Source organism: Carcharodon carcharias, chromosome 17, assembly GCF_017639515.1.
Source record: "Carcharodon carcharias isolate sCarCar2 chromosome 17, sCarCar2.pri, whole genome shotgun sequence".
Lineage (NCBI taxonomy): Eukaryota > Metazoa > Chordata > Chondrichthyes > Lamniformes > Lamnidae > Carcharodon > Carcharodon carcharias.
The window spans coordinates 71,727,085-71,742,632 of NC_054483.1; the positions used below are offsets into that span (position 1 = coordinate 71,727,085).

The 15,548-nt window shown below is 45.4% G+C and overlaps 1 protein-coding gene across 1 annotated transcript in view; it reads right to left on the minus strand.

Annotated features, from left to right (window-relative positions):
- Nucleotides 1-15,548, minus strand: part of LOC121289658 (hyaluronan-binding protein 2-like) — a 71,631-nt gene that overhangs the window by 49,890 nt on the left and 6,193 nt on the right. Inside the window, exons 4-5 of the mRNA XM_041209283.1 lie at nucleotides 11,385-11,489; nucleotides 8,244-8,351 (exon numbers count right to left, since the gene is read on the minus strand). Coding sequence (XP_041065217.1) covers nucleotides 8,244-8,351; nucleotides 11,385-11,489 — 213 coding nt within the window. The remainder of the gene's footprint in view (nucleotides 1-8,243; nucleotides 8,352-11,384; nucleotides 11,490-15,548) is intronic.

The window sequence follows — 15,548 nt, forward strand, 5'->3', positions numbered from 1 at the left end:
ATTCAGCATGATGGCACACTCCTCAAAGTGAGTGAGGGACCTGATGTGGGCCAACCCACCCCATATCTGGGACCCATCTCTCCTGTTGTGAGCCAGCTTCTCCTGCATGAAAACAGATGGAGAGAATGTGAGAGGCCATATGGCACTGCATGGAATGTTTGTGTGGTGAGCGGAGCCATGGATGGGATGGGGATGCGAGCTCCAGAGGACATGAGCCTGATAGAGATGTGAGGCTGTGTGTGAGAGTTAGTAGTGTTGTCCCTTTAGGTGTGAGAACTCTGAGGATGTGTGATAGATTTGTGAGTTTATGAGTTGAGAGTGATGAGAAGAGTGATGATAAGAGTGGCTTACCCTGGCGGAATGGATGAGGCCATTCATCCTGTTGTGGCACTGGATGGCTGTCATCTTTTGTAGGGCATTGGCGCTGACCACCACTGCCACTGCCTCCCATGCTGAATTAGTGATGTTGCTGTCCCTTCTGCGGCCAGAAAGGGCGTAGAAGTCATTACAGTGGGCCTCCACTGCATCCATTAGGCACTTTAGGGATGCATTAACTGGGTGGCTGTAGTCTGCTTCCCTTTCAGGGCCATCGAGAACCCACCAACCATCGAAATGGTGTCTTTCCCAGGAATGCATAGTTAATGCAATGGGATTGGGATGATATGGTGTGAGAAGCCGCCATTGTGATCGATGGGTAAAATGTCATTTTTCCCTCCTGTTACCACACTTAGTGTAAATCTGGGGTAATTCCGCCCAAAATCTTCCTTCACTTAAACTGTTGAGTGACCTGGGCAAAGTAATTATTAATTTCATTGTATCTCTTCGGAATGGTATCCTCATACCTGGTCACAATGACATTTTAAGGCCTTAACAAACAAAAAGACAGACTCTTTGCAAATATTTATTAAACCATTCTTGGAGGCATAGGAATTTTCAGATCTGTGCCAAATGTCTACAACACTATTTTTCTTTTTTACTCTTGTCTATGTTTTTACTAAAGTTGGTAAAGTGAAGAAGAAATAGCCTCAGTTTCACAAAGTATAAACACAGAAGTGCCATTTATCCAATCAATTCTGCTCCAGCTCTTTCCAGGAGCAATCCAGTTAATCCCACTCACCATTTCATTCCCCATACCTCTGCAATATTTTTCTTCTTAAAGTGTTTATCCATACAGGTTTGAAAGTTTGTATGGAATCCATCACTCTATCAGATAATGCACTCCAAATCCTGACCATGTGTTGCATGAAAATGTTTTTCCTGTTGCCTGTAGTTCTTTGCCAATCACTTTAAATCTATGCTCTCTGGTTCTCGACCCTTCAGCCATTGAGGACAGTTTCTCTTTATTTGCTCTACTTGTCATTATTTCAAACACCTCTATCAAATGCCCTCTCTAACCTTTTCTGCTCTAAGAAGAACGTTCCCAGCTTGTCCACAGGAAACCCCATCCCTGGAGCCATTCTAGAAGATCTCTTCTTTACCCACTCCAAAGACAACATGTTTGGTGCCCAGAATTGGGCATAGTCCAGCTGTGGACAAACTGTTGTTTTATATATGTTTTGCATGACTTATTCGTTTTTATGCTGTGTTTCTATTTATAAACTTCATTAAATGCTTTGTTAACCTGTCCTGCCACTCTCAAAGATTTGTGCAGAAACAGAACCACTTTTAAAAATGGCACCATTCAGTTTATAATACTTTTATAAGTCCTGTTATTACAATAACGTGAGGGAGAGTTTTTTTTGCATTTGTACATGTTCACAGCACATGCATAATTTGATTGCGACCTAAAAACTATTGTGTGGAATTGCCCCAGATTTGCACAAAGTGTGGTAGCGCGTGGGAAAAAATTACTTTTGCAGGCCAGCCACAATGACAACTTTTCATGCAGAATCATCCCATTGCTGACTCACTCTGCCTCATTAATAATGTATTCCAGGGAAACACACCAGATCACTGGTGGTGCAGCCTCTGATTCATCTGCTCCACCGTCACCTCAAGCCGTCACTAATCCGGGTGCCATATTTAAATTGTGCCCCTACACAGAGCTAGTTCTGTCTAAGGGATCGGAAGCTGCTGCAAAGTCATGGCTACCAAAGGGAGAAAACATGCTGCCTCCAAATTTAGTGACATCTCCCTCGGGCACCTACTAGATGCAGTGGAGGCCCACAGTGAAGTCCTCTACCCCTGCTCTGGGCGAAGGCCAGCAAGCAAGGTCACCAATCCTGTATGGGAGGCGGTGGCAGCGGCAACGCCCTGCAAAAGAGGACGGCTGCCCAGTGTCGAAAGAGGATGAATGATCTCCTCTGTTCCGCCAGGGGAAGTCACTCTTCTCATCACTCTCAGCTCACACACTCACAAACTCATCACACATCCACAGAGACCTCACTTACTGCTATTTCAAAGGCCATCACTATTCACTCTCTCTCACACACCTTCATATGCCCTGTGGACCTTGTCCTCATCCCATCCATGGTACCACTCAGCCCCCACACATGCCAGGCATCCTTCTCACTTGGCCAGGCAGGCATCCTGCTTACACTCTCTCCATCTGTGTTCATGCAGGACAAGCTGGCACACAACAAAAAGGAAAGGTCACAGGCTGGTGGAGGAATGTCTAACATCAAGGTTGTCACGGACTTTGAAACAGAGTTATCCAGCTGGCCGGCGACAATCTGGACCATTCCTGTGCTGATGGTGAGGTCGGCGGTGTTAAACCAAGTGAGGATCCAGCAGCGCAACATCCATCAGGCAATCATGCTGTGAGTCAGTTCCCCTGTTCTGCAGTCCCCTGCCATGCATTAATTATCTCTCCTTGCTTTCGCAGGCACATCTGGGAAACAGCCGAGGGATCCACAAGCCAGCTCCTCGACTCAAGCCCTGAAGACACCTCGGAAGAAGAATCTGATCACACCCTCATTGAAGTCCCATCACAACACACGCCCACACCCTCCACTAGCGACGAGACACACTCCTTAGTGGGACCAAGCTTTAGGATAGCTCAGGGTCACAATCTGGTGAGCACGTCGTACTGTCTGATCCACAGCAGGCAGCAGGGACTTCTCAGGCTCCTGGCACTTGGTGGACTGCTGGAGGCCAGAAATTTGCTGAGTCTGAGTCAGGTGACAAGCATAGGGACTCAGTCATACCTCATTTGCTGGAGTTGCAAAGCTCGGGAACTTCAGGAAGGGAAGTCTGCTGCACTCCTCAGATTGCAAGGCGCAACGGAGGAGTCCATCTGCCTTCAGTCTGAGGTGATTGCGCTGGCATTGAGGTGAACACTGGTAGGATGGCAGTCACCATGGAAACCTTGGTCCAAGACATCATTCCTGCGCTGCGCTGTGCGAGCGCGCTGAACTCCATCACTGACGCAATAAATGGCCTCCAACAGTGCCAATGTAAGAGAGGTGCAGGGCAGCTCGATCTCACGTCAGCTTCCCCTCCGCCTCAAGGGGTCAGCTCAGGCACCCTTGGGAGGAGGATCAGCAGCTCCACACCCTGAGGCCATCCACCCAAGTGACTCCGGGAGAGTCTGGATCATATGAAACCCCTCTTCCTGTGACCTCAGCAGCTCCAGCTCCACAGGCCGAGGAGGGTGCCAGTGCGGCACACTGACCCCGAAAACAGGCTGGGGCCCTCTAGGTCTCCACCCTCCAGAGAACACCCGCCAAAGTCACCACAGACAGGGTGTAGCAATCAGCAGGCTACCTCCACATCCACTGTGGATGTCGGGGGAATACCAAGACATAACAGCAGGGTTAGGAAAGTTATGAAGATGTAGTTGCACAGCTTGGGCACAGATGTTAACCACTTCTACATAATGTTCACTATTGTAAATAAACTCCCAGGAATGTCTCCTTGCCTGAGGCTCCTTGTTATGACGTGTCACTCAGATGCGAAATCTTGGTTCCTGCACAAGACAAAGGCAAGTTCAGGGCCTCTTCCCTGTGCAGTGTGTAACCTTCAGACCAAAGTGATGGCCCAGCCACACACTCCCTGGACACATTAGTGAAGCCGGCACCTCGATGGTGCTGGTCATTGCTACCAGAATGTCGTGGGCAGGTGTCACAGAGTTCTGCCATTCTCTCTATGTGCTCTCAGCACCTTTAAGGTGGGGCTGGCCCCCATCTCCTCAGGATCTGTGACCGGTGACACTGTGCTCCTGAAGGGGTCAGGTGCTGAAGGCTGACAAAGGATCAAGTGCGGTTTAATTTTCACAGCTGCATCTCCGTGATGTGACTCTGATTACAGAATGCAGGCTAGCTGCCCTCGGCCAGACAGGAGTCAGACATTCACAAAGGCTATGTGAAGATCTATGGCAAGTCCTCACCATGTTGTCATCATCTTCCTGGAATCTAGTGACTATTGGGGTCTCCACTGTGTCTCCATGACATGAGCCTGAGCACTGAGGGTATGTGCGCTGCCATCAGCAACACAAGAGTCAAACATTGACAGATGCAATATGATGATGTCAGGACTGTCTTCACTGCATCCCGTCATCATCCTCCACGAATCTTGCAGTTATGAACGCCTCTGAGCGTGCCTGCCTCGTCTGGCCAGTACGATGGCCTCATTGCCAGCATTCTCACATTCAAGGACCTCATCATCATCATCCCCTTCGATGTGCAGCTCTTCCATCTCCTCCTCAGCCAGGTCCTCCCCTTGTTGCAGTGCCAGGTTGTGTAGCGTGCAGCAAGCTATGATGATGCGCAACACCTTCGGTGGACAGTTTTGCAGTGCTCCATTGGACCTGTTGAGGCAGCAAAACCTCATTTTCAAAATGCCTATAGTTTGCTCCGCCAAAGTTTGGGTCGTGGCATGAGTCACTCTGTTGTAGTCTGAGGCCACTGAGGGCATCAACAGGCATTTCCTCTGTGGAGAGCCAACCCTGTAACCTCTCTAGACCTTGGAAGATTTGAGGGAGCTGAGACCTGCTAAGGATGTAGGAGTGATGGACACTTCCTGGGAATCGTGCGCAGACCTGTAGGATGGGTTTGTGGTGGTTGCACAACAGCTGAGCATTCAGCGAGTGGAAGTCTTTGCGTTGACTGCTTGTTGCCACGGAGATCTGAGCGCCACATGAGTGCAGTCAATGGCATCCTGCACCAATGGAAAACCTGGGATCTGTGCAAATCCCAATGCTCTTGCTTCCTGGCTTTCCTGACACCAGGTGAAATGCACAATGTTCTGTGCCTTTGCGAAGATGGCGTCCATGACCTCCTGGATACACCTGTGCATGGAGGCTTGCAAAATCCCACATAGATCACCTGTGGATCCCCAGAAGCAGCCACTGGTGTAAAATTGAGCACCACGGTCACTTTCATGGCCTCTGGCAGCGGATGCCCTCCACATCCGCATGGCACCAAATCCTGCAGCAAGTGGCATATGTGACCGATCAGTTCCCTAGACATGTGTAGTCTTTGGTGACACTGGTTCTCAGTCCTCTGCAGGCATGACAAGCGCTGTCTGTAGTCCCTGGGTCTAGCAAGGTGCCTACAAGCGACCGTTCGCTGTGGATCTTCAGCTGCGTGAGCAGCAGGCTCTGCCACACCTTCATCTTGAGGGAGGTGCTCCTCCCTTTGCTGAGCCAAGTGTCTTTGCTGCACTCTTCTTCTTCTCTGCTCCAGGTAAGCCATGAGGCATATCACTAAATCACCAGGTTCCACAATCCTGATGTTCTCCTCCTGCAGAATCAAAGAAAGAGACACCTGGGTTAGCATATGTGCCCTAAAAACCTCTCTTGGTTAAGCCTGAAGGTCTCTTCATGCATGCAGAAGAGTGCTGACCACTACCTGGATGGCCAAAGTGTAGTGCACTGATTGGCTGTCTGAAACCCCACCCACCTCTGCGCCACTCGACTTGACCAATTGGAGGAGCTTCGGCCGCAGGACTGCATGCAGTGCTATCAGATCGGTCGTAGGTATTCTCCTAACCCAGGCTGCAAGGCTATGCTGTTAGCTTGAGCCATGGGGCAGACTGGTCCAAACTTTAATAAAGACCTTGCAAGGGGCTGTAAGTGCCTCTACCAGTGACTGTGCCATGTCCACCTTTCGCAAGGGAATTCTACAACTTGCCCAGTTAGCCAATTGTTCTGCTGCCCCCTAAAATGCGCATTAATTTGCAGTCTGTGCCCGAGGGGTGAAACGTTCTGGTGCACTTGGTGACACTTTCATGCTTTTGCATTGCTTGTGTGGGCAGACAAGCTTCAGAGGCCCGACTCCAAACATGTCAATGGGGCTGCAGCTGGATGGACACAGCTGTAGACGAATGCTCACTTTTGACAAGCTTTTCCAAGCATGTGGTGTGAGAATGGACTTTTTTTTTAAATATTGTGGGGGATTATTGTGTAAAGAAGGCTGAGTGTGTGTGTGTGTGTGCTTGTATGTGACTTAATTAAGCTGGGCAGGAGTTTGATAGGAGACAGAATATCTGGAGGTTTGAAAATATGAAAAGGTTAAAGGTGTTAATTTGAGGTACAGTAAGTAGGTTAGATCTAACACTTGCATTTTAGATAAGTTGAGAGCTTAGTGAATTCGAAGGAGAGTCAGAGATAACAGGCAAAATGTTTGCATCTTGCAGAAGTCCATAGGTAAATAGTAGTGGGGATATTATATTTTTATTGACACAAAAGCAAAGACAAGATGAAAACATGAAAGATCTTATATTTGGAATGGTTTGACTTTCAAAGGGGTGTGAGAATGATGGGACTGAGGTGAAAGGGGCAAAAGGTATATTCGAGTTACTGTGGATAGCTGTTTATTAGCTATTGAGCTATTGAGATGGATAGCTGTTAAGTTGGAGATGGCTGGAGCTGTTTGCGCTGTTGAGAAGTCTTGGACTGCAGCAAGCAGTTTTATTCTGAAGTGGATTCCTTAGCAAAGTGAAAGAGGGTACAGGTCATGTGGTACACCTTTATTGAAGTTACAGCAGTTTTCCTTGTATGATATTACTGCATTCTACATTTAAATATCTATAAGGGATTGTTGCCTGGAAATGGTTTATCTGTGGGTTTGACCAAGTCAAGAGTTTTGGGGAATGTTTTGTAAGACTAACCTTAATTATGTAACTGTAATCTTGTGTGCTTAATTTTTTATTGTTAATAAAACTTCTGGGGTTTTAAAAATTACAAGTTAAAGGGTTTCTGGACCTCTTACTGCTGAGATTGGTACATCGTCTTCTTGTTATTAGAATACAAAAAAAATGGTTGTGGCCCATAAGCCAATATTCCCTCTGGGATTTGGTTTGCACAGCAATTAACACCGGCTGTGGTCATAACAGCGGCCTATTCCCTCACCCCCATGCACCCCCTACCTCCACTCCACCCCCACCCCAGCATGTGCTTGTGTACTTCCTTCAGTATGTGCTGCCTTTCCCCCCAACCCCCTGGCTTAACCTGCACTGGGGGCCTTGCCCTGACACTGCACTGAAAGCCAGCTGGGAAAAAGCGACTTGCCTCTGCCACTCCACCTGCCGAATGTGCGGCGCCTCTTCCTTGATGTCCCACCAGCGATGCTGCTGAGTGCTGCGCAAGGCTGTGTGCACTCACCTCAGCGTTCCCCTTGAAGTTCAGATTGCCAGGTGTACGTTGCTTATGAACTGTTGTGAAACATGCCAGCATGCAATCATAGCAACATATCCAGATGATACAGGGTAGGAGGATGATTCTGGCACGTAGGGCTTATAATTAGATGCATATGTATTAAAATGACATTCCCAGTGTACAGTAGTGGAAAACATGGCCCACCATTGATGGGTGGTGTAGAAGATCTCAAATTGGTTTCTCTCGCCATATTGCCCATCCACCCTCTCAACCCGCCATGATGCCCAATGCCAAAAGTGCCTGAAAATTGCGGTTGTTGACTCAGATGTATTCAAATATCTTCTAAGTTTAATATTCAGCATGTTAAAGTCCTCAGTGACTTTGTATTCCAGGAAAAAAGAAACAAGGAAGAATTCATGAAGGATGCACGTTACCCAGTGGGATTTGAGGTATACTGCAGGAAGGATGCATTATTGAATGATGCCTGAACCAGTAACAATAAAAAATGGAGGAAGGTGCAACAGTACGGGCTGAATAAAATGATGGATTTCTTTCCAATTGTTTTGCTCCTTGTTTTTGATTAACTCATTGTTTAAACTTAGCAACTGTGGTCATTAAAGCTTCTCTTTTTAACAGTATTACAAGCCATGCATAATAAATCAGTAATAAATTAATTATGAAAAACAATATTTAGAAAAATTATTACCTATTTGACATGTCTTTCCTGTATAAAGAGGATGACAATGACATTTGAAATTTCTGCCTTTCACTTCACATGTACCGTCATTTTCACAAGGATTTGTTGAACAAGGATCTGGAAAAAATATTTAAAAAGTAATTTTATTTCTTTCAATCATTTTAATTGTGGAGCTTGCAGTACTTGAGTTAATAACTAGCATTCCAAAGACAACCATTGGGCACATAATACTTCAAAATGTTAAGCAAGACATAGGCTGATGGGAACAAATCTCTCCAAGTTATTATTGTAATTATCTATTGATATTCCTGATAGATGGAAGAAGAATTAAATAGTTTCTGTTTTGCTTGAAATGGGGGACCATATCATATTGGGGGGTGGGAGATGGCATGGGAGATGGGGGAAAGCATGATGGGGGCAATAAATGGGGGGAGACATTATGGGAAGGGGAAGCATGGGAGGGAGCAGCCTGGGATAGTGGACCATGGGAGGGGGGTCAACATGGGGGAGTGCAGTATGGGAGGGGGCAGCTTGGGAAGGAGGACCGCATGGGAGGGGGGTCAGCATTGAGGGTGAGGAATGCATGTGAGGTATGGAACATGAGATAAACAGGGACAAAATGTGCCGACTAGGCACTTTACAGCCTTCTGGACTGAATATTGAATTCAACAACTTTAGGTCTTGAGCTCCCTCCCCCATCCCCACCTCCTTTCTGTTTCCCCCTTCCTTTTGTTTTTTTCCAATAAATTATATAGATTTTTCTTTTCCCACCTATTTCCATTATTTTTAAATATTTTTAAATCTTTTATGCTCTCCCCACCCCCACTAGAGCTATACCTTGAGTGCCCTAGCATCCATTCTTAATTAGCACATTCGTTTAGATAATATCACCAACTTTAACACCTATGTGTTCTTTTGTTCTATTGTTGGTGACATCTTTTGATGATCTGCTTCTATGACTGCTTGTTTGTCCCTACAACCACACCAACCCCCTCCACTTCTCTCTCTCTCTCTCTCCGCACCCCCCCCCCCCCCCCCCACCCCGCAACACACACCTTAAACCAGCTTATATTTCAACTCTTTCTTGGACTCGAACTCAAGTTCTGTCGAAGGGTCATGAGGACTTGAAACGTCGACTCTTTTCTTCTCCACCGATGCTGCCAGACCTGCTGAGTTTTTCCAGGTAATTCCGTTTTTGTTTAGGGACAAAATATCCAAGTTTGGAGTCTATGGCTCTTGACCGCCTGAAATACACCCGATACAATAGTGGCTTAGGTGATATTGAGCCTTCTTGATGGGTATCTTCAAAAGGGTTTTGGGCCTTGCATATGGAAATGAAGGACCTAATGCTTGTTTTATGAACATCTCCCAGATATTGATCAGAAGCTGTCTTTTTGGTTCCTTTAAAGGGACCATTGGGGAACATCAACATATTTTAAAAAAAATCTTAGCTCAGTGTGAAGCCATAAGGAGCAGGAAGACTGCTCTGGCTCCACAGGATGCTATGAGCTGTTGCTGCACCACCTTCCCCTCCTGGTCACCTCCCCCACTTTCTAGGATCTACCTCTCGGAGTTGCTGGTGGAACAGCTCACTCAAATTGGTCCAGAGGGCCCCAGCTGGGGGTGGAAGGGCATGGTTAGGCCTGAGAGGTGTGGGATGGGGGATTGGGATGGCATTTGAAGAATGGGTGGGATGGGGGATGTGGTGGGGTTGATATGAGAGAAATGGAGGAAATGGGATAGATATGGCATGAGAAGGATGACATGGAAAGAATGGAATGGCATGGGGGATGGAGAATTAAAGAAATGCTTTTACAGTAATGATACTAGATATTTCATGGGTCTCTGCCACCATGATAATAAAACAGTGCTCTGGCTCACAGCTGTTAGCTGCCGAAAGTAGTTGGCTATGTTTTGCTGTGAGTTCCATACTTGCATGCAGAGTGTCATTCTTCTTCAGCAAAGTTGAAATGCTCCGAGAGCACCAACAGGACTATATAAATATAATCCCTCTTAAGCTTAGGAAATGTCCTGGTAGTCCAATTGAGAAGCTTTTAAACCCAGCTCCACATCCTATTGGAGTTATACTCCATACAAAACAAGTCAAAGGGATGTGCGACTGGTTCCCTGAGTGGCATCTGACATCAGTTTGCACTGGAGTTAGATGGTACATGCCATTGATAAGAGTGAATCTGGGGGCATAACATGCTTAGGCTCATTGTCATTGTGAAACGGTCGATGTACTTACAGTGCACACCAGGCACAAGAGCCTGAGGCTCATTTGAAGTTGAGCTTCATCTAACTAAATCCCAGTGAGATGCAAGTGGGTCCCATGACGCTGCTCTGCAGGTTCCTCTGGACCAATTTGAGTGAGTTGTTCTACCCACAACTCCAAGACGTAGATCCTAGGAAGTGGGGGAGGTGACCAGGGGAAGGTGGGGAGACTGTGGTGCAGCAACAGCTCATAGCATCCTGTGGAGCCGGAGCAGCCTTCCTGCTCCTTATGTCTTCACACTGAGGTAAGATTTAAAAAAAAAATTGTGTTGATGTTCTCCAATGTTCGGCCACAAAAGGGACCAAGAAGACAGCTTCTGATCAATCTCTGAGAGATGTGCATAAAACAAGCATTAGGTCCCTCATTGTCATATGTAAGGGCCAAAACCCTTTTGAAGATGGCCATCAAGAAGGCTTAAAATCATCCAAGCCAATATTGTATCAGGCATATTTCAGGCGCTCCTGGCCATAAACTCAAAAATTGTTTTTTTTTGTCCCAGTTTTGTGCTTGGGAAATGGTTAAAATGAGGTCTAATAACTCCTCCTAGTCATTTAATCTCAGACTTCTTACATGGTTTACTTAAGTGACTATTTCCTTGAAATTCCTTGGAGTTGCTCCCACATCATTGGTGGTCTGGGGAAAACCCCATTTACATTTGTAAACAGGCTTTATGGAACTTTCAGAAAAGCAGGAGAAACCCTGGAGAAATCCCTACTGGTGGGTCAGATTTTTTAACTTTATAAACTACCCCAGGACAGAGTACTGCTTCATTACTTACATTTATATTTTTATATTGCAAAATAACAGCAATCAAACTTTAAAGTAATAAATCCATTCTACATTCAGAAAAAAGCTATCAAAAACTTTGTAAAAACCTTCTTCCTCAGAATAATCAAGTAGCCAGCTTGTGTCTGTTGCATTTTGGTCTTCCTCGTCATCCTCAAGATCTGGATCATCAGGGTCTTCTTCATTATCTGTTTCTGAGGAAAGGTTTCAGAATTTAGTCCTGCATCATTCAATTATTCTCCATATGAGGTTGTTGAACGTCATGTTCATTTAACTGGTGTTGGAAATGACATAGCATGTGAATGATGAAGTTACTGAAGAGGTATCCAGGTCTCCCTCACAAGTAGGATCAACAAGCAGTTAACAGTTTCATATGCAATGTTCTACTTACACATTCAACATTTCTGTGGTACAGTTATAGTGTAATAAAATAGAAGTACTTTGGTCCAGTAATGTGGTATAATTGCTGACTGGTGTGAAGGTTGCATTTCGGAATGCTTAAGGACAAAGGTGCCTTTCGTGACATACCAAATCCTATATCCCATTTCAGTAAAATAACAAACATTTGTCACCTGTTGTTTTGTGCCAAATTCATTGTGAAATTATTTGAGCATTTAGCAATTCCAAAGTGGTGCAGCACATGTCCACTTGTTAAGAGACCTATTCCTCTCTTTTGGCTCAGCAATAATCAAATTCATCATTCCCTGTATATCTCTACCTATGATCCAAACACAATCAACTGCTGGATGTTGTCAATAATCAGTTTTTCAAAGTCAAAAAAATAATAGAATGTAATATAAAGGCGGAGATTAATGAATATGTATTATGTAAATGAAAGCTTTCACACAAAATTAATCGGGTAGAACTTGGTTAAGGCCTGAAAATGGGCACAGGGATCATGGTATACGATCTTGTTTTTCCTGTTCAACAACAACATCTGGGTCAACAGGGTCTTCAAAATTATTCGTTTCCTCAGTCGGATTTTCAGAATTTAGCAATGCATCATCATTAAGAGTCATGAGGATAGTTAGTCTGTATGAGGTTGTTAAATGCCATGTTCATTTAACCATTGTCAGAAATAGCTTACTTCATGAATGATGACACTTCTGAAGAGATATCCAGGTCTCCCTTACTAATTGGATCAACAAACTTTCAAATATTTCAGGTAGTATGGTAAATTTGATGCTGTCTGCACGAGTAAATGCCCTTGCTCTTGCACTGTTCATTCGCTACACTAGCACGGGGTTTGATATAGTGAGTGTCTAGCATTGCTTAGAAGTAGCCTGCACCTTTTGAAGAGTTGATGCATTGAAACTGCAACAAATGTTTTAAGTTTTATTCAAAACTGAATCTGTGCTGTGATACTTTGAACAATGGCTCAGCATGCAAAAGCTCAAGCCCCATGGTTTTCACGCAATGCATTGGAGGCCTTTCTGGAATAGGGGTGGAAATAGGGGCAATCCACAGTGGGGCAGGGGGCCCTCCAGACACACACTCAGGAGGCAGTGGGAACAAATAGTGGTGAAGGACAATATCACGAGTATTGCTGGTCGAACACAGAAGCAGTGCAGAAAGAAGTTAATGATTTCACATAAGTTGACTTCACTTTCAAATGGCATTACCTACCAACTACACCAATAGCATCAGCCACTGCTCAATTCAAGCCTCCTCACTCACCTACCAACAATTTTTATCAATCAGGACTCAACCCTAACATTCATATGCTTTACCTCACCCATGCATACTTAGCACAGTTTATCAGCCATGGAGGATACAGTGCTAGCCATCATGAGAAGGAGCATCCCTGAGGCAAAGACCAATGGCAGTGCTGAAGGCATTAATGATGAGCAAGTCCACATATCTAAGCTTCCATCTCTAACCCCACTTCTCTTTCATCCCTCAATCTCTTCTGACATAGAAGCTGCTGATGTTCTAAGCATGCATGTTTTACTTTCTCCTGACCCCTCATAAACCCTAACTATTGTCCCCTTTTCATTCCAGATGCCCAAGAACTGGAACCTGCCCAGGCAGCATAGGAAGAGGGACAAGACAAGAGGGACTGTCAGGTGATCTTACACAGCAACCACCAGCTCAGATATTGACAACACAGATATTTTATAGGCTGAGATAGAGGAGGAATCTGCACAATGTAAGACATTGGGCAGAAATGCACAGGAGCCAGGGAAGAGGGAAAGGATAGTGCAGGAACCAGCTCACAGGAGGTCAAATTCACACACGTGTACCGCTACAGAAAGCTCAGATGAGGACTTTGATGGAGCACCCTAGAGAAGGAGATTGCTGGGTGTATACATGGTCCACTGGAAAAGCGGCCAACAAGCCTGCCCTCAATATCAAGGAGCTTTGAGGAGCTCAGCACCAACTTGGCACTGGGCTTTGCACAGAGCTTGGATATCATCCTTTCCAACATGGAATGGACAGTCACCTCTATCAGCCCACCTGTGCAACCCACTAGGCTGAAGGGACTGATGGTCAATACCCTAGCTTCCATTGCAGTACAAACAGCAAAGGTCTGAGTGCTGTAGTGGATCTCAGATTGCTACCATACAACCTCAAGCTGCCACCATTATGACTCTGGATTTCAGGTTGGGTTTTCAGGTTCTCACAGCAATCCACCAACCTGTTCTCCAGCTGATTACTAGGATTGCTAAGGCCAAGTCCTAGAAGAGTGGCAGTGGAACTGTGCAGTACAAACCTGCTGTCCAATCGCAGGATGGCAGCATTCATCATTGTCTTCCATTTCCTCCTTCCTCCTGTTTCTCAGCTTTCACTTGACAGGTGGTAGCAAGGGCTATTCCCTCATAATGACCAGGTGCGTCGCATGCAATATGTTAGCACAAATATTGATACCCACTCGGTGGCGTAGTGCAGGGCTCCTCTAGAGCAGTCCAGGCAGAGGAACGATGGTTAGAGGAAGTCGATGATGTTCCTTGTGATTGCATGGCTCTCATTACAAGTCTACTGTGCACTTGTGGGTAGGTTCTGCGCTGGAGTAATGAGCCATGTCATGAGTGGATAATTTTTGATGCCCAGTAGACAGCCTTTGATTTTCTGTGCTAGATTGAATGCAGCTGGCATAGCGAAGTGCTGCAGAATGAAATAATAATGACTACCGCCAAGATAAAGGACATTCACCTGCCTATGATCACAGACCAGTACATTGAGGCAGTGGGATCCCCTTTAGCTCAGGAGAACGGAGGAATGAAGTAGTTCACATGAGGCACAAGTAAGGCAATGTGCATGAGGTTAATGGCACCCTCTGCAATGGGGAAGCTTGCATTTTGAACAGACTCTTATGCTCACACCTTGCCTCTGGCAAGATAGAATGAGATGAAGCTGTCTCTCTGCTTATAACTTCAGTCTAAAAAGAGTCAGATACATAAATGTTTGGAGTCATGTTCACCTTGACAGCTGCAGGCAATATGGTCCTTGTTCTGCTTTGAGGTTACTGCTGTGGCTATAACAGTTGACAAGGCTTGGCCTAAATAGCCAAGTGGTTATGGTACTGGGTTTGTAACCCCAAGATCAAGAGTTCAAATCTCACAATGGCAAACTATGAAACAATGTAACTTCATCTGAAACAGATGGAAACAGGTTTACTCAAAAAAGAGTATCAAGAGTTCAAATCTCACAATGGCAAACTATGAAACAATGTAACTTCATCTGAAAAACAGATGGAAAAAAAACATGTTTGTACTCGAAAGAGTTACATCTTGGGCTTGGCCTAAATAGCCAAGTGGTTATGGTACTGGGTTTGTAACCCCAAGATCAAGAGTTCAAATCTCACAATGGCAAACTATGAAACAATGTAACTTCATCTGAATAGGAACAGATGGAAACGTGTTTGTACTCGAAAGAGTTACAACAGTTGACAAATTTCATTCAAAACCTCCTTAGTAAATCAAAGACATCCCATGCATTAGTTCTTGCTGAAGTTCAGGTGAGAGAGTTGCTTCCTAGGCCCTCTGCAGAGAGTCCTCTTCCCTCCCTCCTCCTCTCTTCTTTTAGCAGCTTGTCCAACTCTGTATGACCTTTCCTCATTCTCCCAGTCATGGCTAGAGGTAAATCTACTATGTCACTCATGTCTGGAAGGAATTTCTTTGAACGAAGGCCTTTAAACCACCAAAAAGGACTTTGGCACCAGCCAGAGCACTCCCTGTAGACTATTGAAACTCAAGACAAATGTAACCAAACTCCAAACACCTGTAAAATTGCATCAGCAGCCGGAAGAAATA